This window comes from Sturnira hondurensis, unplaced genomic scaffold, assembly GCF_014824575.4.
Source record: "Sturnira hondurensis isolate 20B ecotype Veracruz unplaced genomic scaffold, ASM1482457v3 Scaffold0004136, whole genome shotgun sequence".
Taxonomy (NCBI): Eukaryota; Metazoa; Chordata; class Mammalia; order Chiroptera; family Phyllostomidae; genus Sturnira; species Sturnira hondurensis.
Window position 1 is genome coordinate 30,243,061 of NW_028076767.1, and position 26,014 is coordinate 30,269,074.

The 26,014-nt window shown below is 47.8% G+C and overlaps 1 protein-coding gene across 1 annotated transcript; it reads right to left on the minus strand.

The window, feature by feature from the left end:
• On the minus strand, positions 1 to 23,264 carry TBC1D20 (TBC1 domain family member 20). The gene is made up of 8 exons (XM_037044256.1): positions 23,066 to 23,264; positions 16,222 to 16,407; positions 13,188 to 13,268; positions 3,362 to 3,548; positions 3,092 to 3,193; positions 1,623 to 1,764; positions 632 to 819; positions 1 to 358 (listed from the first exon to the last, which is right to left on the minus strand). The coding sequence occupies exons 1-8, from the start codon at positions 23,133 to 23,135 to the stop codon at positions 103 to 105; spliced, it is 1,212 nt and encodes a 403-aa protein (XP_036900151.1). The 5' UTR covers positions 23,136 to 23,264; the 3' UTR covers positions 1 to 102.
• Between the last annotated feature and the right edge of the window lie 2,750 nt (positions 23,265 to 26,014).

Consider the following 26,014-nt stretch of genomic DNA (forward strand, 5'->3'; position numbering starts at 1 on the left):
TTGACAGAAACCCTTTTAATAAAGGACATTCCATCCCTCCCCATCCTTCCATGGAAGGGCAAGACCTTAGAGCAACGCCAGAGGCAGCCTCCAACCTGGCATTTAGGGGAACAGCTGCAGCTGAAACTTGGGGGCCCACTCCAGGGCGCTCTTCACCACAGCCAGAGCGGCCGCGCCCAGCGCCACCGTCAGCCCCATGACCGCCAGTTTCACAAAGCGGTTGGTCCTTGGTTTGGTCAGGACGTCCTTCGTTCTCTCCTCAGTGGGCAAGAGTCCCCGAAAGCGCTGCCGCAGCACCATGTCAGGCCTCTGCTGGGCTGACGCCAGCTCAAAGTCTTTGAAGGTAGAGGCTGCCGTTCTGCAGAGGGGGAGGAGGGGACAAAAAGAAGGAAATAATATGAAAGACACAGAAGGAAAGAAAAACTAGATCAAATAGGCTGAAGGCAGGGCTGTCCGCTGCTCAGAAAGCCCCTCATAAAGGCCCTTGGGAGCTCCGGCAGGGATTCTGCTGGCACGAGCACAGTCCTCGGGACACACCCCCACTGCCCTGTCCCCACCAGCACCCCTCCCACCACTCCTGCTCACTAACGAACACCCCCCCCCACTCAACCAGCGGCTTGGCCTCACTCACTTCTCCGCTTGCTGTTGGGCGGCTGCCTCCCGCGCAAGTTCAGACGGGGGAAACTGAACAAAGAGGTCCCCGGCTCTGCTGATCAGCGTCTCATAGGGCAGGTCCTGAGGGATCTGGGACAGGAGGTGGTGGACCGAGGCCATGTCGCAGTCACAATCCAGGACTTCCTGCTCTCGATACAACACGATCTGTGGAGAGCGGGGCCTTGCGTCAGGGACCAGAACATACGAGGCTTTGGTCATACGCATTTCATTCTCCTTCGACATGAACTTATGCTGGTAACAGACAGGGGTCACCCCAAATATTTGGCACAGTCTTGTATCCACTTAGGAAGTAATAACGTACAAATCCGAATACTTTTCCTACTGGGCTGACCCTTCCCGCTCGAGGCAAACTTCCACCCAATGATGTGGAAGACTAATTAAATGAAGGAGATTCTTTAAGGAGGGAGAAGAAGAGAGAGATTACTGGAAGATTCCTGGAGCTCCAGCACAGAAAGAAATGGTTCAGAACAGTAGAAAGAATGGCCTTGCTCCCTTTGAAGAACAATGAAGAGCACCTGTGAGTTTGCACCTTCACACCCCCCCCCCCGCCCCCGACTCCCACCCCGGATGACTCGGGCTCTCTGATCACTGGAGCCCCCTCACACCCCCAGGTCATCTCAATTTTCCGTCATCACACCACATCGGAGCTGGCAGTTTGTACTTGTTCCGGGGGATGTCAACAGGGACACCTAATTTACAACATGGGTGAGCATTTCAAAGGTTCGGAGGAATCAAGCAATAAACAGATGTATTTATCTTTGTCGAACCAGCACTGCCCAAATTCGTTTTCCCAGGGAACACATCTCTCTGTGATGCTCCCCATCACCGCTGCACAGAATGGCGCCTGGGCACACGAGCCTGGGAAACGCTCTTTGCACCTTTCCTTGTAATCCCCAGGTTTCCACTGAGGGAAAACAATCGAGCTGCCGCGCATGGCCTGGACCTACCACAGCTGCGAAGTAGATGGGCATCAGGGGGTGGCAGGCCAGGAAGAAGTCGTATAACCGCACGACGTGCCGGAAGTCAGACAGCACGTGCCCAAACCAGGTGATGAGCCAGCTGAGGGCGAAGATGGTCCCCACCTCCGCACTAGGAACAGGGAAACCCAGATGTCAGGTTCCCCGCTGAGTCATCCCTTCCCTTTGTCTGGGCCTCCTTTGTCCTCAGTGCCATGAGAAGAAAACAGCTGGGAAATATGCTTTCTGGAAAATTCAGCCACCTAGGAATTCAGCACGTTTTCCTCACAAAATACAAAGTCCTTAAAGTGGATCCACTGTTGTGCCATTAACACGACAATAGGATCCTGGTCCCCTTATCTCACAGGGCGATCTCCTAATGGCCAACAAATGCCTACTATAGGAAAACGAAGGATCCATTTACAGAAAATGGTATCCCGGTTTTCCTTCTGAGAAAGTCTCACCTTTCAGGGTAAGACACATATTCTCAGGCTTGAAAACACACGTTAACATGAGATGAGAAGCACCTTAAGACACAGCTATTTTGCCCTGGCTGGTGTAGCTCAGTGGATTGAGCATGGGCCTGTGTACCACACGATCACGGTTCGATTCCCAGTCAGGGCACATGCCTGGGTTGCAGGGCAGTTCCCAGCAGGGGATATATGAGAAGCAACCATACATTGATATTTTTCTCCCTCTCTCCTTCCCTTCTCCTCTAAAGATAAATAAATAAAATCTTTTTTAAAAGACAGCTATTTTTTAAAACAGATTTTATTTATTTACTTTTTAGAGAGAAGAGAAGAGAAGGAGAGAAATATTGATGTGGGAGAGAAACATCAATCAGTTGCCTCTCGCACACCCCCCACTGAGAACCTGGCCCACAACCCAAGTGTGTGCCCTGACTGGGAATCGAACTGGAGACCTGTCAATTTGCAGGCTGGCACTAAGTCCACGGAGCCATACCAGCCAGGGCAGACATAGCTGTTATCAAAAAAAAAAAGGCAGGCATTGGCCAAGGATACATTTCTAACTCAAATAAAAAGAAAAAAATCATATGAGATTTGCAAAGAAATTATTTCTCCTCCTTGGCACTTGGTGAATACCACCACCTGCAGAGGGCCCTGCCTTCCTGTCTCTGGATCCCACAGGACTCTGGACTTCTCCTGCGGCAATAACCTTAAACCCACATTGGCACACTTGCCTCACCCATCTCTCCCCACCAGATGCAACCTCCTCAAGCGCACGGCTGTCATGTCTTGTAGCCCCAAAAGAGCACAGCACTCACAGAGTGCTCCGAGACCCTGTACTGAACTGAATTCTCCAGAGAACTGGTGACTGGAAAGGGCGACTCAGGAGAACCCAACAGTAACCCATGTGAGACGATGACGGGCTAGACTCGTGAGGCAGGAACAAAGGCGACCGAAGGCTGAAGGCGTGTGTGCACGCAGCCACGTACACACCTCTGCATGAAGTCGTGGAGTTCTGGGTTCATCCGGTCGATGATGGGCATCAGATAGTTCAGTATGTGTTTGGTGTTGTCCATTGTCCGGTCCATGAAGTCCCTAGAGGGAGACGGTTCCATCACCTTGGTCAGCCCCAACACTCAGATCGGGGTGGGGGCGGGTGGGACTCAAACCACTGAAAACACCAATTAGGAAATGGGCTGAGGCGTTACCCCCAAGGGCACTTGGGGAGGGATGCCGGCCTCTTCTGTCCCTTCGAGCTGGTACCTGAGGTGGTGAGTAGATAACTTTTCTACCAGTGCCGTCGCCAGCGTCTCTCCCACAACCAGCAGAAACGTGACTACGATGTCATGGTAGCCCTGGTAGTAGTGCAGCTGGGGGTTGCGCTCCAGGACGAGGAGGATGATGTCGATCAGTTCTTCCTGGAGCCCCTCCCTCTGTTCTTCGGGCATGCCTGGGGGCGGGGATGCACTTGAACGGGGCAAGCAGCCTCGTGACACAGAGGTTAGCAAAACAGCAACAGGTTTTCAGAGAAAGGCTCTTAAAAATTAATTAATTAATTAATTTTTAGCGAGAGGGGAAGGGAGGGAGAAAGAGAAGGAGAGAAGCCATGATCAGCTGCCTCTCGTACACACCCTGACTGGGAACCAAACCCACAACCCAGGCCTGAGCACTGAGCGGGATTCCATCTGGTGATCTTTTGCTGTGGGATGACATCAAACCAACTGAGCCACACTAGTCAGGGCTCCGAGAAAGTATTTAATAAAAGAAAGTTTGCATCTTAGTAACACACATCAAGGTCCACACACAGAAAGGAATTATGTGGCACACAGAGGAGAGCCACCGACTAGCGACTTTACGGCGGGAGAACCCAGACACCATCTCAGCCAAGCCGCCACAGCAGTGAGCCGTGGCAGCAGTGGGCCGCGGGCAGCAGTGGGCCACGGGCAGCAGTGAGCCGCGGGCAGCAGTGGGCCGCGGGCAGCAGTGAGCCACGGGCAGCAGTGAGCCGCGGGCAGCAGTGGGCCGCGGGCAGCAGTGGGCCGCGGGCAGCAGTGGGCCGCGGGCAGCATGCGCCTCCCGATGTGACGCACTGAAAAGAACTCAGCATCACGCCTGTGGTGCTCCCATCAAGAATGTATAAACCTAAGTCTAATACTGAGAAAATACCCAACAAATTCTCATTGAGGAAAATTGTATAAAGTAATTGACCTGTCATGAAATACAAAGGAACTATTCCAGGTTAAAGAAGGCTGGGGATGTGATGCCTGAATGGGAACTGTGTGAATCTGTATTTCCTCTTCCTACGAAGGACATTACTGGGGTGGATGGTGGAATCTGAGTAAAATCTGCAGATTAGATAGCAGTATGCTTTAATGCTGTTACTGACTTTCATAAGTGCACTTGTGACTATATAAGAGCCTTGGGGGTTTTTTTTGGAAATATACTCTGAAATATTTAGGAACAAAGGGGCATAGTCTGTAATTTATTCTCAAATAACTCAGAAAAAAATTTATGTGTGTGTATATGGAGGAGAGAAAGCAAATATAGTAAGATATTGACGTATAAGAAAATCTGGGTAAAAGGTATGTGGGGAATTCTTTGTCCCATTTTTGTAACTTTTCTGTAGGGATGAAATCATCTAAAAATAAAAACAAATGAACTGCATGTTCCCCTCTAAACCGAACTAAACATCACAGGAGACGGGATCCCCTTGGGGCAGAGACGTGACCGGAAACGAGGAGCCTGTCCCGGGAGCTCGTTCTGAGCGGGCCGCTGGCCTGGCGGCGGCTCCTCACACAGCTGCTCTTAGTGTGGAGGCGCCCGATCCCGGCGTCTGAACCTCGTTAGAAGAAGGGCACACGGCACAGCTTCCCCGCACCATTAGCTTTTCCAGTTAAAACACGTCCTGTGAGAGAAGCAGCTAAGGTAAGGGCCCGGATTAAACTGAACGAGAGGTTTAAAGCAAGAGCAAAGTTCATCTCTTGCCTGTATGTACCCTCTTGCTTCTCAAAAGGGCACACTCTAAAGGATGAAATTAAAAAAGAAAATGAAGTGAACCCAGTAGAAGGACAGGTTAGGTCAAAAAGTAGTAACAGAAAACATTAAACCCTGCTTGAATTTCAGTATAAGAGAGTGGTCGGATAAGCTCAGAGGAACATGAACGCAAAGACAATCTTAAACCACATGGAAAGTTTGGCCTACAGAAAGAATATCATAGATGGATGTTATATAAGTAAAAGAGGAATAAAGGATTCAGAGGGAAAACAAGGGGGAAAAGGGAGGCATCTGGACTAGGTGGTCTGTTCCGTAGCAGCAGAACAGGGAGCCCCTGCCTCAGCCAATCTACGCCTCAGCCTGATCCTCTTTCAGAAGCTTTTCCTCACAAGCTGCTGGCCTTGGCCCATGCTGTCGACTTTCCTAAAACCTCTCAAAGGTCCACAGACCCCACTTAAGCAGCCGCTAGCTTCAGGTGCCCTGTACCTCTTGCTTAAGTGGCTTCCAGCACTAGTGGCAGCGGCCTCCAAGTCCAGCACAGGCAGCTAGCAACTGCAGATCACTGTGTAGCTCCTACCCGGTGACCCCGAGCTAGGCACAGGCAGTGTGGCTGACCTGGGGCTGCACCACAGCCCCTCCCTAGAGGCCCCAGAGCCAATAGATCCAGCGGCTGGTGGCCGGCTTCAGACCACAAATGAGCATCCCCCAATTAGCTACACAAATGACACACCCAAAGGGTGGACTTGGCAGGCATCAGAGTCCCACTGAATTGAATCCTGCCCTGTGGGGGTGGGGGGGGGCGGGCAGCCCCCACAACACAGCTTGTCTACTACGGTCACAGACAGCCCTCACAACCAGCCAGCCTGGGGCTCTGTCCCACCCACTGATGTGCCAACAGCAGTCAAGGCTCAACTACCACAGAGGGGCACACACAACCCCCACAAGGGACACCCCTGGAGCACCTGGCTCAGGTGACCAGGGAGTCCGCACCTTGGGCCCCAAAGAACACCTACTACAGAAGACCACTGTCCAAGACTGGGAGATGTAGCAGATCTTCCAAAACACAGCCCAAACGAGGAAACAGCTGACGGGTATGGCTGAGCGGGTTGGGCACTGCTCCACAAAGGGAAAGGTCTCCTGCTCAACTCCCGGTCGGAACACGTGCCTGGGTTGCAGGTTCAGTCCCCAGTCAACCAATCAGTTTCTCTCACACATCAATGTATCTCTCCTTTTCTTCTTCTCTCCCCCCTTCTCTAAGAATAAATGAATAAAATCTTTAAAAAAAAAGGGAAAGACTGGATGAAAAAAACAAAATGAAACAAAGAAACATCCTAAGTTAGAGAACAGGACAAAACTCCAGAAAAAAAAAAAAAACCTAAACAAAATAACGACAAACAACCTACCAGATACACAGTGTTTCCAGTTTCCAAAACACTGGTTATAAGGATGCTCAATGAACTTAGGGAAAGAATAGATGAACTCAGTGAGAACTTCAAGAAAGAGATAAAAAAACATAAGAAAGAACCTGTCAGAAATGAAGAATATAACAACTGAAATGAAAACTACATTAGATGGAATCAACAGCAGATTAGATGAAGCAGAAAATCAAATCAGTGATTTGGAAAACAAGCAGAAAACACACAAGGAGAACGGCAAAAAACTTAAAAACATTTTAAAATTTAAAAATTTATTTATTCTTAGAGAGAGGGGAAGGGAGGGAGAAAGAGAGGGAGAGAAACATCAATGTGTGGTTGCCTCTCGTGCACCCCCTACTGGGGACCTGGCCTGCAACCCAGGCATGTGCCTGACTGGGAATTGAACCTCAACCCTTTGGTTTGCAGCCCACCCTCAATCCACTGAGCTATATCAGCTAGGGCTAAAATTTTTTTTTAATATTTCATTTATATATTTTTAGAGAGAGGAGAAGGGAAGGAGAAAGAGTGGAAGAGAAACATCAATGTGTGGTTGCCTCTCACGTGTCCCCCACTGGGGATCTGGCCCACAACCCAGGCACGTGCCTGGACCAGGAATCGAACCAGTGACCCCTTGCTTCACAGGCTTGTGCTCAATCCACTGAGCCACACCAGCCAGGGCAAAAAATTTTTTTACTGAGGATAGTTTAAGGGAACTCTGGGACAGCACAAAAAATAACAATACTCACATCATAGGGGTACCAGGAAGACAAGAGTAAGAGCAAGGGATCAAGAATCTATTTAGAAGAAATCGCCCTGGCTGGTGTAGCTCAGTGGATTGAGTGCGGGCCTGCGAACCACACGATCGCAGGTTCGATTCCCAGTCAGGGCACATGCCTGGGTTGCAGGCCAGTTCCCGGCAGGGGACGAATGAAGAGGCAACCATACATTGATATTTTTCTCTCTCTCTCCTTCCCTTCCCCTCTAAGATAAATAAATAAAATCTTTTTTTAAAAAAGGAATCTATTTAGAAGAAATAACAACAAAAATTTTCCCTGTCCTGGTGAAGAAAATAAACATGCAAGTCCAGGAAGCACACAAGAGTTCCGAACAAAATGAACCCAAACTGGCCTACACCAAGACACATCATAATTAAAATGCCAAAGATTAAATACAAAGAGAGAATATGAAAAGTAGCAAGAAAAAAAAAAGCAGTTACTTACCTACACGGGCACTCTCATAAGACGGGTGATTTCTCAGCAAAGCTTTGCAAGCCAGAAGGGACTGGCACAAAATATTCAAAGTGATGAAAAGCAAGAAGCTACAACCAAGATTCTCTATTCCACAAGGCTATCATTTAGAACTGAAGATATAATGAGCTTCTCAGACAAGAAAAAGCAAAAGGAGTTCATCAGCACTGAACCGGTATTACAAGAGATGTTAAAGGATGTTAAGAAGAGGAAGAAAAAAGACAAAAATATGAATAATAAAATGGCAATAACTACATACCTATCATTTATCAGTAAGTATACACCTGTGTCTTTGGGTGGATTAAATGTTCCAATCAAAAGACAGAGTTCGCTGGCCAGTGCGGCTCAGGTGGCTGAGGCTAAACCGAAAGGTCAAGGGTTCGGTTCCAGGTCAGGGCACATAAGAGAGGCAACCGACTGATGTTTCTCTCCCCTCCCCACTTTTTCTAAAACCAGTAAGCATGTCCTCAGATGAGGATTAAAAAAATGACATAGGGTGGCTGAGGAGAAGAAAACAAGAACCAACAAAACCCAGTTCAGACCAAAAGACAAGAGACTGAAAGCAAAGGGACAGGAAAAAATATTTCGTGCAAATGGAAAGGACAGAAAACTGGCATAGCAATATTTATATAAGACAAAATAGACTTTAAAATGAAGGCTGTAACAAGAGACAATGAAGGACATTCCATACACAACAGCCAAGATACAAAAGCAACCTAACTGCCCACGAGTGGACGGCTTGGGGAAGAACGTGTCAGACACGTATACACAACAGAGTATTCCTTGGCCATAAAATGAATGACATCCTACCATTTGCAACAACACAGATTATGCTGTAGAGGGTAATAATATATTTAGTAAAATAAGTCAAATAGAGAAAGACAAATACTGTATGATTTCATTTCTATGTGGAATAAAAAAACAAAATAATTGAACAATTGAAACAGAAGCAAACTCCTAGATATGCGAATGAGCTGATGGTTGCCAGGTAGAAGAGTGTTGGGGGGCTGAGTGAAAACGACGAGGGGACTGGGGAGCACAACATGGTCGTTACTACACAGTCACAGGGACGTGAAGTGCAGCATGGGGACTAGGACAGCCAATAATGCTGGAGTAACACGGACGCTGCCGGGTGGTACTACACTTACTGGGGAAATCACTTCCTAAGTCATATAAATGTCCAACCACTACGCTGTACACCCGAAACTAATATAATATTGAGTATCAACTATAATGGAAAAAGAAAACATTTTCTAAAAAAATAACAGCAAAAAATAAGTGTCACTATAGATTTCTTTTTTTCATTGTTAATAAAAACAACCCCAAGGCATTGTTTGTCATCCAGTAATACAAGGGTAATCAACATGGTATGAACGTTTAAGGACTCTACTCCCAACAAAGAACACCTAAAAACACACCCTGTGTTGCTTCTCGACAATTTCCACTTCACTAGCCACTTCCGGCGGGAGACACTTCGGAGCAGAGCACTACCACCTCCTTCCAGCGTGCTCTGACCTGGCTGTTTTCTTGACTCTGTTTTTGAGTGGATCTCTTCTGCACCATCTAATAGGAGGCTCATGCACGCATCAACACAGTGACACCGCCGCCCTCTATCCGCACCCTCGCTTGCTCAGAAAGCCACGCCTGAACCCGAGATCTAGTTTGCAGGGTGGGGTTGATGGGCTGCACCGTCACCTTCTGCACTTTCGGGCCCTGGCCACGGTACGCCGTGGTGGGAGCTGACGAAGTCCACAGTAAGCCATGCGCTGCCTCGAAAAGCTACTTCTGGAATCTGGAGATTTCTTTTTAAAAAGTTTATCTTCAACACAGAGGTCTACGTTAAAGTTATTAAAATAACAAATAAAAATCAAAGCAGCAGGATAGGGAAAAGGGATTGGACCACAGGCGTTTGTTTTCATTAAAACCAAGTTGGATATATACAAATATTGAATCACTATGTTGTACACCTGAAACTAATATAATGTTGTATGTCAATTATACCTCAATAAAAATAAGTAAATAAAAAGATTAAGGCCCTGGATGGTGTAGCTTAGTGGATTGAGCATGGGCCTGCGAACCACACAATCACAGTTCGATTCCCAGTCAGGGCACGTGCCTGGGTTGCAGGCCAGTTCCCAGCAGGGGACTCATGAGAGGCAACCATACATTGATATTTTTCTCCTTCTCTCCTTCCCTTCCCCTCTAAAGATAAATAAATAAAATCTTTAAAAAAAAAACAAGATGGCAGGCCACTAGCTATATAAAAACCACTCACCCTCTCCAGGGGGTAAAGATGTAAGCAGGAATAAAGGCTCTTTAAAAGACAAAATCCACCCTGGCTGGTGTGGCTCAGTGGACTGAGTGCCAACTGCAAACTAAAGGGTTGCTGGCTTGATTCCCCGTCAGGGCACAAGCCTGGGTTGCAGGCCAGATCCCCAGGTGGGGGGCGTGCCAGAGGCAACCACACATTAATGTTTCTCTGCTCTTTCTCCTTCCCTTCCCCTCTGTCTGAAAGTAAATAAATATATATATATTTTTAAACCCAAGCCAAATCATGGGTTCGGAAGAATGAAGCAATGGTTTTACAGCAGCAATTTTCAACCTTTTTCATCTCATGATGCACACAAATTATTAAAATTCTGTGGCACACCAAAAAATATTTTAGAATTTTTGCTGAAAAAAAAAAATAGGTATACTTTTGACTCCTTCACACCAGATGGCTACTGTTGTGTTGGCTGTTGTCATTTTTTCAATTTGACAATCTAAAGGAAAGGAGGCCAGTGCCCCTGACTAAATAGTCAGGTATTGTGTGTTTAAAAATTTTTTATCCCCCATGGACATGAGTTTTATTCGGGGACAGCTGGGGAAAGAGAAGGAGGAGCTAGGGCTGGTGGATATATGGAGGGAATGGCTTCTCAACTTGCTTTTTATTTTTTAATTAATTAATCTTTAGAGAGAAGTGACGAAAAGGAGAAAGAGAGGGAGAGAATCACCAATGTGTGGTTGCCTCTCACACCCCCCCTACTGGAAACCTGGCCCACAACCCCGGCATGTGCCCTGACTGGGAATAGAACCTGGGACCCTTTGATTTGCAGGCTGGCACACAATCCACTGAGCCACACCAGCCAGGGTTCAACTTGTCTTTTAATTTAGTGCATGTTGCCTGGAGGTGAGGATGAGTGAGAACAGCCGTAGAAGTGAGAGAAGGGGAAAAGAGAAGGTCATGGAATGGACGCTTTCCTTAGGGAAGGACACCAGGACCGGGATATGGGGACTTGAGTGGCGGGGGAGGAAGACACTCTTCCTACACTGAGACTCAACCAAGGTCATTGTTGATACGAGCTTCGCCACCCCCTTTCCCCCCATCCTAGCTCCTGGCCCAGATGTCTGTCCTGCCGCCTCCCTCAACTTCCTGTGGAGGGGAAGGGAATGTAGCTGTGGAGAATGGCGGCACCCTCCTCCTCTGGGTCCCCTGCCTAGGAGAACTGCTCACTCAGCCTGCCCTGAAGTCCCAGCCAGAGTCAGGAGGTCAGGAAGCCAGGGTGCAGGCAGGANGCCACACCAGCCAGGGTTCAACTTGTCTTTTAATTTAGTGCATGTTGCCTGGAGGTGAGGATGAGTGAGAACAGCCGTAGAAGTGAGAGAAGGGGAAAAGAGAAGGTCATGGAATGGACGCTTTCCTTAGGGAAGGACACCAGGACCGGGATATGGGGACTTGAGAGGCGGGGGAGGAAGACACTCTTCCTACACTGAGACTCAACCAAGGTCATTGTTGATACGAGCTTCGCCACCCCCTTTCCCCCCATCCTAGCTCCTGGCCCAAATGTCTGTCCTGCCGCCTCCCTCAACTTCCTGTGGAGGGGAAGGGAATGTAGCTGTGGAGGGGAAGGGAATGTAGCTGTGGAGAATGGCGGCACCCTCCTCCTCTGGGTCCCCTGCCTAGGAGAACTGCTCACTCAACCTGCCCCGAAGTCCCAGCCAGAGTCAGGAGGTCAGGAAGCCAGGGTGCAGGCAGGAAAACAGCTGTGCCCTTCACCACCTGACACTCTGCCCCTCCCTGGTTCGTCACATAAGCCTGCAACTCTTGGCTCAGTCCTTGTGTATCTTGCCTTCGTCCTGTCCCTCTGGTCTGGCTGTCCTGCCAGCTGAGTGGATCACTGCAGTCCACAGTGTGAGTCAGTACAGCGCAGCTACCTATGGCCATGAACCCTGGAAGCCACTGTGGCCACATGGAAGACACCCGACCCTGCTCAGAGGGCCGGGAAGAGCACTCCACACAGGACGCAGCCCCCACCTGCCTGGCCAGCAGTGCCCTGCTCATGTGTAAGAGGGAGAGCCGCTGCCTGAACAGCTCCCTCAGTGTAGCTGGGTCGGCCTGCACGTCCAGTTTACAGCCAAGCAGCGTGACCTTGGCACTGGGGCAAAACTCCTCAGTCTCTCCTTGCCACTTCTAAAGGACACTCACTGTCCAGTGTTTCCGGTCAGCTAATGTCAAAGCCGATGAACACAGTGCCTGAGTCAGGATAGGCCAGAGCCAGCACTGTCAAGGTTAAGAGGAAGCCGAGGTGTCCTACATGAGCTCAGTGCAGCGCTTGTCTACCTCCCAGCTCACGGTGGAGAGTAACTCCAGCAGCAGGCATCCCTGGAGAACCCACCACTGCAGCCTTGCGGCGGCTGCTCTGCCACCCCAGGGTTCCTGCTACAGGCAGCCCGACTTCCCCGCACAGCCCCCTCCCGGGCCTCGCTGGCTGCCCATACCGCCATCTCAGGGACCACGCTGAGACACTCTGCTCCCTCTGCCCCTCCCCCAGCCCCTTAAAAATTCTTGCAGCACACCAGGTGAAAATCACATTGCTGGTTTAGAGGGTCTTGTTCCCTTTAGCAATTCTCTCTTTATGTACCTAAAGGCAAAGTTGCCAATGGAAGAGAAATAGGTCATAAACATGAGGTTTGTTGCCCGATTTCCTTCACTGTGAAAATGGAGACACCGGTCATTCTTCTCACTCTCCCTGGAACGGGGAGGCAGTTTTAGTGAGAGACTCCAAACATGAGGGAATGGCCTCCCTTCCAGTCCAAGGAACTCAACATACGTACATGCCAGATATTACTATGTATAAACCTAATCAGAGAAGGTACCAATAGTTCTTGTTAGTATCTGCTTCCTAACCAATCTCCTCCTTGAAGCCAGATGGCTCTAGTAATTCCTATTCTCCTCCTTAGCTCTGAAAGCAAGGGAACAATCCTCTACTTCTGGTCACCATCTCAAGGCCAAGAGAAATCACTTTTGGCTCAGGCTCTCAGCGGGGGTCCGAGTGTGCCGGAGTAACTGAAGGCACGAATGGGCGGACCGGGAGCACGTGCTGGGTCCCGCCGGGACCAGTGCCGGGTCGGAAACTCCCGGGACTGGCGCGGGCACGACGCAGAGCTTCTCACCAGGAGGAAAGCGCCGTAACGACCGCCGGACGTCCAGAAGCACTTGCTGGTAGTCCTTGCTCATCTGTCGTAGGTTTTTCCCTATTGGAGGAAAAGGAACACGTCACCGTAGGAACATCGAGGAAGCCAGATCAGGAGTAGAACATTCTGGTTCTAGTCCAAAGCCAAGGAGGACATACTCCTGCATTTTCCTAAAGAGAATATGACTCGGAATACAACATTTGGAGAGGAATCCCGAATTGAGTCCCAACCATGGTTGATGCCAGTCCTGCCAACCAGAGGGGGAGGGGTCACTACGTCCAGGAGGGTCCCAGAGTCAGGCGGACACGGTGGCAAAGGAGAAGTCAAGAGGCAGGGGCCTCCTGTGGCATCACCGGTAACTGCTCTGAATTTCAAAGTCCACATCTGTGAAGTGGCAGTATTTCCACCCTGGTCCAGTGTGGCTCAGCTGGTTGGAGTGTCATCCTGTAGACCAAAGGGTCGTGGGTTTGATTCCCAGTCAGGGCACATGCCTGGGTTGTCGGTGCGATCACCAATCACCAGTGGGGTGTGTGTGTGTGAAAGATAACTGATTGATGTTTCTCTCTCACATCAATGTTTCTCTCCCTTTCTCTCTGACTCCCTTCACCTCTCTCTAAAATTAATGAGTATGTCCTTGGGTGAGGATTGAAAAAAAATGGCATTATTCCCTTCCCTAATACACCACTCAGGTTACTGTCAGGATCAAAGAGGCCAGGGGCCTCCGGCAGCATCACGGGGTAACTGCTCTGAATACCAAGCCCACATCTGTAAAATGGCAATATTCCCTCCCATCAGAGACCTCTCAGGTCTCTGTAAGGGCCAACTAAGATCATGAATGTGAAAACCACAGCCCACTGAAAAAAACTCTTAACATCTGCAAAGTCTAGGGAGCACTAAGCTATTCAGAAAGGAGTATTAAGATACCTCATATAGCCCTGGCTGGGTGTAGCTCAGTGGATTGAGTGCGGGCCTGCGAACCAGAGGATCGCGGTTCGATTCCCAGTCAGGGCACATGCCTGGGTTGCAGGCCGGTTCCCTGCAGGCCAACTCCCAGCAGGGGACACACCAAAGGCAACCATACATTGATGTTTCTCTCCCTCTCTCCTTTCCCTTCTAAAGATAAATAAATAAATAAAATTTAAAAAAAAAGATACCTCATATAAAGAAGAACCTAACTTCTCCCTTAAAAAAAGTATTTATTTACTTTTAGAGAGAGGGGAAGGGAGGGAGAAAGAGAGAGAAAAAAATATCAATGTGTGAGAGATACACATGCCCCCAACTGGGTATCTGGCCCACACCCCAGGGATGTGCCCTGACTGGGAATCAAACCAGTGACCTTTTGGTTCCCAGGCCGGCGCTCAATCCATGAGCTATACTAGCCAAGGCCTAACTGCTCTTGACTCTGAAATTCTAAAACTGGAATGAAAATAGGATACAGTACTTGTGTTCAGGTGATAAGCCCAATACAGTGTGAAAGTAAGGAGGCAGTCTCTAGCTATTATATTTTATATATAATCCATATATTATATAGAGAAATAAAAAAATATATATATATGTATAAAACAAGTGTCTATTTCCCTCAACCCAAGCTGAGTGCTGTGTAACCAGTTCACAGACCAAAATCAAAAGCTACCAGAGGAGCCCTGGCCGGCGTAGCTCAGTGGATTGAGTGCAGGCCTGCGAACCACACGATCGAGGTTCGATTCCCAGTCAGGGCACATGCCTGGGTTGTAGGCCAGTTCCCAGCAGGGGACTCACAAGAGGCAACCATACATTGATACTTCTCTTCTCCTCTAAAGATGAATAAATAAAATCTTAAAAAAAAAAAGCTACCAGAGGAGACTGTGCAAAACACCCCCACACAGACCCCAGCTTACAAAGCCAGGGGGCAGGGTGGGGGGGTCTGGAATCTGGTAGAAGAGCATCATCTCAGGATTCAGAGCATATATATGGCAATGCCCTCTCCTTCCAACAAAAGCTGACTGCACTGAGGCAGCCAGTTCCAAAGATAACAACAAGTGGTAACTTAACACCCACTCAGCTGCCCCACGACACCATGACCTTCACCTTCCATGGGCAGAGGCTGCTACAGCCATCTCTAGCACCTGGCACACAACAGGGGCACAACCAGGATCTACTAAATAAGTGGAAGCATCCCTGGCAACGTACATACATGGCAGAAAAGAAATGTCAATGGAGTGAATGGGCGACTGCAGTGCTTTCGTCCGTATTCTGCGCTCCATTCCAAGGAACTCCTTTTACTCCATGGCCCTTGTGGGTCAGTTAAGTAACAGCTTTTCACAGAATTATAGAATTTTAGAATTCAAAACAATCATAGTATTTCCCAATAAAAATATTTTATGTTTTTTTAAAGATACTATTTTCCCCCACAGCCTAATGTTTCTCAAAATGTGGTCCACCTACATCAGAATTAGGTGGAGTGCTTGATAAAATACAGATTCCTCTAAGCGAAAGACGCATTTTTTTTTAAAGAACGTGTATGTTTATTTTTATTTTTTTAAAGATTTTTTATTTATCTTTAGAGGGGAAGGAGAAGGAGAGAAACATCAATGTATGGTTGCCTTTTGTGGGTCCCCTGCTGGGAGTTGGCCTGCAGGGAACCGGCCTGCAACCCAGGCATGTGCCCTGACTGGGAATCGAACTGCGATCCTCTGGTTCGCAGGCCCGTGCTCAATCCACTGAGCTACACCCTTTCGCGCCCTTTTGCAGGGCGCGAAAGACGCATTTTTAATGAACTCCCCCACCTAGCCAGTAATAGCTCCCTATGTAATAACTACTATGTAAGTAACTACGTAATGAAAGCTCGTTTCACTTTTGAATAAACTTCTACTTATTAGTTTGGCCTTACACTCAGAGTTGACCCAATCATAGTCTCCGGTGCTTTACATGAACTCACCTGCTCTCAGTTTGACGTTAGCATAAACATCAAACACCCTGCAATTCTTTCCCCCTTGCCTCCTGGGTAAGCTCCCCTCACAGCAGGCCCCCTTACTTGATATGGGAGGTGGGTCGCTGGCGCTGATGTTGAGGAGCTTGGGCCACACTTTCCGCCGGATCTCGTCAGTCAGGAGCCCTCCTTCGCTAATGGCCATGCGTCTGAGGGCAGCCACGTCGGTGGGATCGCTGTTCAGAGCCTGGTATATCTCTGCCACTTTCTTTTTCCTTTTCCCGTTAAAACCTGCAGAGACAGAGAAACGAAAAACAGGGGTGGGGTGCATAGGCACATATCCAGCACGCGCGCAATGTCTTCAGGGCTCAGTCTCCTAATCTGGTCTGAGGTGCAGGTAGGTATATGTAAAGCCAACCTACAGATACCTAATTAGCATGCAATGTGCAAAACAGGAAGGGAATACATCATGTAAGTAACCAGCAAGGAAGTACAATGACGATAAGTGCTCAGTAAATTTAACACATCTAACAGTTACTGTTGATGTTCTCCTAATAGAACATGTCTTCTTTCTTAGTACCAAGCTTTAGAGCATGTATCTCTCTCTCCTATAATTTTTTCCCTGTGGTTTTGAGAGGAAAAATGTAAAACGTATGCCACCCAAATTCAATACTACATTTTAAAACAAAACCACAAGTGTTCCAGTTACTGGTAAAACATCAGAGTCCTAGAAACACTTTCCAAGTCAGAATGCAACAGGGCGGGCTCGGTCTCGGGCGTGGGCGGTGAGGGGCATGACGTCGTCGCACACAGAGCCCGAGCTGCTCACTGTCATCAGGAAGTGGCGTTTTAAGCATCTCACATCCTTATGCGATCCTTTGTTATTTATGCACAGGCATTTACTGTGTTTAAAATACTTTTTAGGCAATCAGTCGAGAATTTGTGGTTGATGTTTATCCTATTAAACTTTTTTTTATTTAAAATAATGGAGTAACAGGTTCTTAACGAGTTTTCATGCAGAATATCTAATTTTAGGAATGGCAAACACAAGGAAAGTTAAACAGGGCGCCATAAAAGAGATGGCACAAAGGAGTGCACTGCAATTGCCAGAAAAAGGACTGTGCAGACAAGGAGAGCTCGGGGCGTGTTGTGGAGCAGGCCGGGCAGAGAAGCTGAAAAAGGAAAAGGAAGGCTCTAAGAGGTTGGGAAGAGAGAGAGCAGGACAGACACTGGGAGACAGGACACACAAGGCCCTTTCACTTAACAGCGGACGGACCCATTAAAAACATGTGTGTAGCACAGACTGGGTGGAGGCACTGGAGGCATGCATGGTGGACGGCAACATTAGAAGGCAGGCTTTACAGAAGACGAATACTGAAAGGTAGATTAGGGTTAGAAGGGACACTAAGCGGCTTTCCTGATAATTTCCTATCCTGAGGCAACGGTTCACAAACTGTTTCCATGACAAAACTGCATGTTATTAACACAAATGAAAGCTGGTACTAATGGTCCCGGTCACCTACCTACGAGAGCTGTGACGTGTCAGTCAGCTGGTGTGGAGCCACGTGCAATGGGAGGTGCAGACAGGAAAATAACACAGGTGACTTTTAACCTAAGTAAACCTGTTTTCCCGGTTACACTGTTTTTTTTCCTTGGTTACCTAGTAGAGTGACCGTCTCTTTCGGTTTGTCTGAGAGGCTCCTGGTTCACGCCTGTAATCCTGGCACAACTGCTCATCCCAAACCCCTCCTGTGATTTGTACTTCTAAAAATGTCCCAGCTTGGATGCTAAATTCCATGGTTACTACCTAGAAATCATAAAAATTAAGTCCCGATTCTCTGTCAGTACAACACCTAACTAGTTAAATGTTTGTTTACAAGCTGTGTCAAGCTCTTGGCTTCAGTGTGTCCATCTGTATGTCCACTCGTCTGTCCATCCATCTATCCGCTTGTCCATTAGTCTACCCACTGATTTCTCAATCCATCATTTAATGAACATCTACTCGTCATAAGCACTGTACAAGGGCAAGAAGATTAATTGGAGCTGTGCCTAGTGTGGCTCAGTTGGTTGGGTGTCGTTCCACAAAGTGAAAGGTCACCAGTTAGATCCCTGGTTGGGGCACGTGCCTGGGTTGCAGGTTGGGTCCTGCCATGGGCGCCAACAAGAGGCAACCAAATGATGTTTCTTTCCCTCTCTTTCTCCCTCCCTTTTTCTCTCTTAAAAAGAAAAATAAAAAAAGATTAATGTGACTCCCTCCCAGCCTTGGAGAGGCTCACAGTTGGGACGGACACAAACAATGATCACACGTGACGTCATAGAATCCTGAAGAATTACGAAACTCCAGACAAAAGAATGATTGCTTCTGCCCTGGCGAGTGTGGCTCAGTGGATTGAGTGCTGGCCTATGAACCAAAGGGTCGCCGGTTCGATTCCCAGTCAGGGTACATACCTGGGTTGCAGACCAGGTCTCCAGTGGGGGGTGAGTGAGAGGCAACCACACGTTGATGTTTCTCTCCCCCTTTCTCTCTTTCTTCCCCTCTCTCTAAAAATAAATAAATAAAATCTTTTTTTAAAAAAAGAATGACTGCTTCTCATGCAGCTGGGAAAGGCGTCACCAAGAACATGCTCTGGTTCCTCCTTAAAGAAAACTCTGCAGGTGGGAAAATGGCTGAAGAGAGAGCATTCCAAGGAGATGGCGGAGTGTGCCAAAGACCTGCCATGGGAAAAAAATATCATGTCCCCAACACACAGAGGTAATTCTGTGAAGCTGAAGTGGCAGGTATAGGGACAGGAGAGAGGACAGAGCTGAAGGCCTGCAGGGAACATAGCATACGGAGGAGTCTGGGCTCCGCTCTACAGTCGAGGAAAGACAGGGAGGGGTGTTCCCTAGGTCACCGGGCCCTACTTTGAAGGGAAGGCTGAGAGTTTTCAAAGAGGGACGGCAGACACACAGGATGCAGAGAAGACTTTTTACGTAACAGACTGAGACAAAATAGGCACAGGAACTGAATTCATTTCCAATAACAAATATAAAGTGCCAGATAGCCTGTGATGTTTTTTCTCAGTTTCCTTGTATTTTCTACACATCACAAATTAAGAACGCTTACATGGTAATAGGAATAGTGCTTGAGGTCAGCTGGTGTTTAGAAACCCTCTTCATCCACCTAAGAGTGTGGAACAATTCCCTCCGCTTCTTTAGCCACATCCACCCTGCCTCTCTGACGGAGTAAGCTATTTAGCAATCTGGGGGAAAGGAAAACTGTGGCTTGTATCTCGGAGAAGGTAACACTGCTTGCCATCAGCTGGATTTCCATGAGGTTTTGGTACATAATCTGCCAGAGTTTTTACCAATTCTGAACCCAAACCACAGCTCCAGTGCTTAGCTTTCTTAACACTCTGTTCTAACTCTATTTTTAATCCTGTGTTTCAAAATTCACTACTATCTTCTGGTTTTCAGTGCCCTGTGGGGACACGATAAATATACATAGAACAGAATCAAAAATTGAGCTTAGCTACTGTTCCTTTGGAAACCTGGGCCTATGATAAACGACACCACCTTCCCCCCACTGCCGCCACAGTGCAACCCCAAACAGGGTCCCACGCTGCCTGACTGTGGGCTGCATCCTGAGAAGGTGCTGTCGGGCAGTTTCGCTGCTGTGCAAATATCACCGAGCGCACTTACACAACAAACCTGGGTGGTACAGCCCACCATGCACCTAGACCTCGAGTATACCACCTTCATATACGTGGTCCATCACTGACCCAGACGCTGTGTGGCACAGGACTACAGATTTGTAGATTCTCTGGTCTTTTTCAGAAGCTGCTGGCACTTCCCAGGGTAGGATGCTGCTGGAATGGGAATTTTAGCTCCTCTCTGTTCGGGCCCCAACATCACCTTCATCAATCCCAGTTTCGATGGAGCGTTGATGGCTGAGGAAGGTGTTTCTAACTGTGCCACCCCCACTTCCAGAAATGTTTATTACACTTGATATATAAACTCTCATTGTGCCATAAAAAGGGAGGAAAAACCAGAAAACTCAAGTGAGCTAGAGATACATAAATTACAGGGGTGTAAGGTCAACTGCTAGATTACACAGTGAGGAAGAAAATGTTAGTAAAGTCTCAACTGAAACTGATTTACACGTATCTTCTTCACCTCAGAGAAAAATCATAGAGCTATTTCTGGGGTACTCGGGAAAATATTAAAATTCATGCTTACTACCTATTTTAAGACAAAGTTTATAGATGGATTTGGGGAGGGACACGCACTTCCAGGCGTGAGAATATTCTATCCGGGCTTGGGAGAAAAGCCCATGTGTCACCAGGAGGTGGTGTGTCCACGAGCTCAGTCCCCCTGGATCATTTCTTCTCCAGTTTCCTTTTGCCCCACTCATGAAAGAGATGTATCACATATCCCAAAGTTGGTACCTTCCAAATTCTTTGCAGCGAGAGGTCTTGGCTATCATAACCACGACAAAATGGTCTACAGCTGGCTGCAGAATATAAGACACTGCTAAAAATAAACCCCTGATGCCTGAAAAGCAATTCATTCAACACAGGAAAAAAATGATACAGGCACTACTTGGCCAGCTTTCCATTAAAACAATCATTTTAATAAGGGGCACTGAAGCAGCAGTTCTTAACAGTTCAGATAAAGACACCTGAGCCTGGTGTGGTCTCAAAACCTTCCCAACCCCGGCTACAGAACCCAGGTAGAGATTTCTGCCTCCTCAGAGAAGCGCGTATCTCCAAAAGCACCTAGTTTGGGGAAATATATATATATGACAACAACGAAAGATGAACACTAGCTATGCTTCCTCTAAAAGTTTTCCATATCAGCAAAATACGTGACTCACAGTAGGTAAAAGATCTACGTATGAGTACACTGTAATGGGATCTTACTCGAGAGTACAGAATTCCATATTTATTATTTGGTTTAAGCTTGCATATCAAGAAAGCTTTTCGGTCTTCAAATAAAAGTCAAACTCAAACTGAGCAGTGCTAGCCTTAATCAAAACAATGGGAGAGACCATGAGAGAGAGAGAGAGAGAGAGAGAGATCCCCTCAGACAGACACCACCCCTTGAACTCCAGATGTTGATATTGAAAATTAGCTTAAAATTTTAGGCTTGAGCCCTGGCCAGGTGGCTCAGTTAGTTGGAGTGTGGCTCAGTACGCCAAAAGGTCATGTGTTCAATTCCTGGTCAGGGCACGTCTCTAGGTTACAGGTTTGATCCCCAGTCCGAGCACATAGGAGAGGCAATCAATCAATGTTCCTCTCTCACACCAACAGTGCTCTCTCTGCCTCCCTTCCTCTCTCTAAAATCAATAAACATATCCTCAAGTAAGGATTAAAAACACTTTTAATGCTTGAATTTAGTATCTGTACCAGAGAAAGACAGTAGGAGAGTACAGCCTTACCTTTTTCTGAGTAAGGTTCCCACTAAAAACAAAGTAAGACAAAGCAGCTTCTGTTTTTGAAGGTCCTATTTAGTTTCAACTACCCGCACCAGACTTAGCACGGATTCGTTACTTGAAACACACGGACAAGCGCATATTAAGCACGGCGGCTTCACCCTAATGATGCAGAAAAATATTCTGGAGAGTAAAACAATCCGATCATGAACTCTACACAGGAGAACTTCTAGTGTTAGTAACTTTGTTAATTCTCCAAAAATACTCTGATTTCCAAGTTCCTCCTATTCATCCAGAGAAGTAAAATCAAGGAAACCAGGCCGCCAAGTCCGCACAGCTGTGCCACCCCGGGTCACGAGACCCGCACCACTGGGGCACTCACTGACTATTAGGCCACGAAGAAAGAGGTCATACAAACACCAGCAAAGGGTCACAAAGCCAAAGGGCCAGGGGAAGTAGTATTCGTGAGGTCCACTTCCACCCAGGACTAGAACAGGAGAGGGGGGATAACAGAAAATGAGCCCAGAGAAACAGATACGGACATCAGCTGCTTCATCAAAATATGTGAGTTGAACATGTCCACTGGTTCTATAACATCATGGACACCGCCGATTAGAGGACGCAGGAGTGGGAGAGCTGCTTCAGTCTTCTCAGAGGGGGCAGAGATGATTTTACTCGGCACAGAGTAAACGTTAATCATTTTAACTGTCATGTCGTACATGTAAAACATATGTGAAAACAGCAGACAACGAATCCATGCTTTCATAGAAATAACTGTATGGAACAATCATTAAACGACATAAAATAGAAAACTGTTTTTTACACAATTAAGTAACATTAAAGTAGGTGGAACAGGATTGAGCCATAAAGTAGATTAGCGTCTGGCGACAGCTGTGGACACCGGGGAGTGCGGCGTGATGGGCTTTCTTTTTGGAATATTAATGTTCTGAAATTAGACAGGGCTGCTGATTGCACAGCCCTGTGAAAGTACTAAGAACCACTGAACCGTACACTTTTAAAGGGCTGGATTTTATGGTAATTATTAAAAGAAATTGGTGGTCACGCACACCACGCAAATCAAGCCGGCGACAGATGAATGAAGTTTGGGAACCTGCCTTACAACTAGGGAGGCGGCACCAGGAGTCTGCGGACATGGCCGGACAGTCTCAGGACGAGGTGAAGCTTGGCCTCAGTTCTCAGAGACCAGATTCTCCCTTTCGGACGCGACGAGGAAGGGAGCAGCGTCCCCGCCCCTTCCTTCCCACTGGGGACTTCTTTCTGCCACCACGGGTTCCCTGGTCTCATCAGCTGGATCTCATCCGTGGATCCCCCGCTTCTAGGCTCTGTTTCTCTTCAGCCCGTTCCTCTCCCGCCGTCCTAACTCCTGCCCTCGGCCCTGGGCGTACCCTACGCGGCCCGTCGGGAGCCCCCGGCGCCGGGGCCGGCTCCTCCGACAGCTGCCCCGGCCCAGGGTCGCCCCTGTCGCTCAGGCCGCCCTCGCAGGCCACTCCTTGACGCCCCGGCCGGATTCCGTACCTGCCGTCTCCGCGCCTCTGTCCCGGAGACTGGAGGTGGGGCTGTCGCCCTGCGCGCTCCGGGAGGTCATGTCCCGGGGGCCCGGGCCCGGGCCCGAGCCCCGGCTGGTGGTGAAGCCGAGATGAGCCGCGGCCGCGGGCACGTCAGCCAGAGCCCGCACCGCCCCGCAGGATCGGCTGGGCAGCCAGCTGCGCGCAGGCGCGTAGGCATCTTCGCCACGCCGGCACGTGACCGTCCGCTACGCTGGAGCGGGCGGGGCTCCCTAAACTGGAGACGGGGAACCAAGAAAGAAATGAGAGAAGGGAGGGAGGAAGAGAGGGAAAGAAACATCAGTGCGTGGTTGCCTCTCATGCTCCCCCTACTGGGGACTTGGCCCGCCATCCAGGCCTGTGTCCTGACGGGGAATCGAGGCAATGACCCTTTGGTTCGCAGTCCTGCAGCGCTCAATCCATTGAGCCACACCAGCCAGGGAGAGCCAGAACGAGTGTGTTCTGGACCAGATTTTGTCATTTCTTATTTATAACTTACCACTTTTCTTATTTGTAAAGGATGCTGATTAATAAATAATGTAAGTTCTGAAGTCAGAGTTATTGGGAAAGTGCTTAGAATACTATTAAACAATTAAAGCTAATGTTTTGCTTACCAAGGATTTTACCTCCTGCCTCACCTCCCCACTTGTACCTGTCATACTTAGCTACTTCAGGGTTTTCTCAGAACCATTGTGTGTGGTTCTGCAGGTTCACTGCACAACGGCAGGAGATGCTGTTCACACAGGTGATTATGTGATCAGTGCCCCTTTGAGTTATACAAAACTGGCCACTCATTCAAAATGAGCTCTGTCTTACCAGGTTGTTGACCATCTTCTCATCTCTAATGACACTCCTTTCTCTCCAGTTGGCCACCCATTCCCCGTCACACCCTTATTGTTGTGGCCAGACAATACCCCCTCAGGCTCCCTCGATTCTGGTTGCTGGATGAGCCCTACCAAAACAGTTCTTTATTCTCTCAGACCCCCAGCCCACTTGGCTGCTAGTGGCACCTCTTGGTTTCCTGCCCATCCTGTTCAATCCAAGTTCTGTGGCTTATCTACCATTAGAAGGTAAGTCCTTTGTTAAAAGGTCCTCTGGGTAGCTTTCAGGAGCAGAAATGATTACTTTGAGGTCTATTTGATTTTTAAAACTAATACTCAATTTATTAAAATTAGAAATCCCCAGATAGAGTTTTCTTAATTTCAGCGGGCAAATTTTACAATGCCATTCATAAATCTAGTCAATTTTAACAACCATTTCTTTGGTCCCATCAATAAACTTGGTTAATTAAAAGTTCCATTGAAGACTTGAAATTGTATTTATAAGCTTAATAATTCACTTTCCTCTTTTCAGTATCACAATTTTCTAACAATGCCTTTTCCATCCTTATGTAATTCTTATAAACAAGATAAATTAAACTTATAAATATGTTGAGTCATGAGCTCTTTTAAATGTGTCAATACAAATGTAAAAAGCCTTCACCTTAAAACCACAAGTCAAATCTATTATCCAAATACACATTTGTAATCAATACCACAAGGGTCTGTTAGAATTCCCAAAATTATCTTAAATATTATAAGAATGTCAAGCATTACACTTGCAAAAACAGTAGCACGGTGAGTTTAAAACATTTCTAGTCCTTATTCTCAACAGTAGTTGAGGTTAAGAGATGTTCCTTGCTCTGAAGGGTTGCCATACCAGTTTGGGAGTAATGGACTCGGACAATTTGGGGTATTTACTCCCTCATTACTGTGCTGGCAGGTGGCTTCTTGCCTGAGGCACTGATGGAACAGGGACTCGCTCCCCTTCCCGCCATCACAGCTCCAGGGCTAAACCCTGCGTTGTTACTGTGAGACTGGGCCAGCGCTCATCCTCTGTAAGACAACGAAGTGCCTGGCTCTCAGGGAAAAGAGAGAGAGGGTCAAGCTACTGCCACCAAGTGCTCAGCAAGGTGAACAAGGCGTTGCATGGAGAAAACCAGTTCCTGTCCCAGGCTGATACCCCACCTTCTGGGCAATACACTCACTGATTCACTGCAGTTCATCTCAGGAGCTCTATGTCAGCATGATCAGGAATGCCAGTCTTTTTGCCTCATAAACTCCCCATGCCCACTGTCTTTGAAAGGAGCTCGAGGTCCTGGCTGGTGTAGCTCAGTGGATTGAGCGTGGGCCTGCGAACCACACGATCGCGTTTCGATTCCCAGTCAGGGCACATGCCTGGGTTGCAGGCCAGTCCCCAGCAGGGGACTCACGAGAGACAACCATACATTGATATTTCTCTCCTTCCCTTCCCCTCTAAAGATAAATAAATAAAATATTTAAAAAAAAGAAAGGAGCTCTAGGTGGCAGAAGAGAATTTTTTAAAAGCCTTCCTAGGTCAATAGAAACGAGCCTAGGATTCAAGCGTTATGATGGTCGTGCCCTTCCCCTGTCGCTTGAGTTTGGAGCCTGTAGTTGAGCCACAACCTGCTGGGCTGGTCTTCCCGGGGGCCCAGGGCACCCAGAAGTGTGAGTATCTTGGGAGACCCCCAAACACAGACATGCATATTACTGAGCTCATTGGTTTGCTCAACAAATATTCATGGACCTTAACCAGGCCAGTGCTAGGACCCAACATAACAAAGCTTTATTTTCTGCTCTCCTGGACAGCTCAGGTTGGTAGAGAGATGGACTCTTCAACTTACAAGAGACGCCGAGTCCTAGAAAAGGGGAAGAAAACTTGAAGGGTTGTAGAAGCCCAACACACACACAGAAGTAGGAGGGTGATGAAGAAAAACTTCCTGGGGTAGGGATTTCTAAGCTTATATAGAGGGATGAGTAGCATAAGTCTGTTGGTACAGGGAAGAGCACTGTGGGCTGAGAAGACAGCACAGGCTAGGAGAAGGCAAATCAGTCTAGAAACTGAATGTTTTAGTGTTCTT

What these genes read in the sequence shown, in the direction of transcription:
- TBC1D20 (XM_037044256.1), bottom strand. Translation starts at nt 23,135, where the DNA reads ATGACCTCCCGGAGCGCGCAGGGCGACAGCCCCACCTCCAGTCTCCGG. An exon ending in CTCCACGACTTCATGCAGAG is followed by an intron (nt 1,765 to 3,091) that starts GTGTGTACGTGG and finishes CCCTGTTCCTAG; the next exon opens with TGCGGAGGTGGGGACCATCT. An exon ending in CCATCTACTTCGCAGCTGTG is followed by an intron (nt 820 to 1,622) that starts GTAGGTCCAGGC and finishes CGCTCTCCACAG; the next exon opens with ATCGTGTTGTATCGAGAGCA.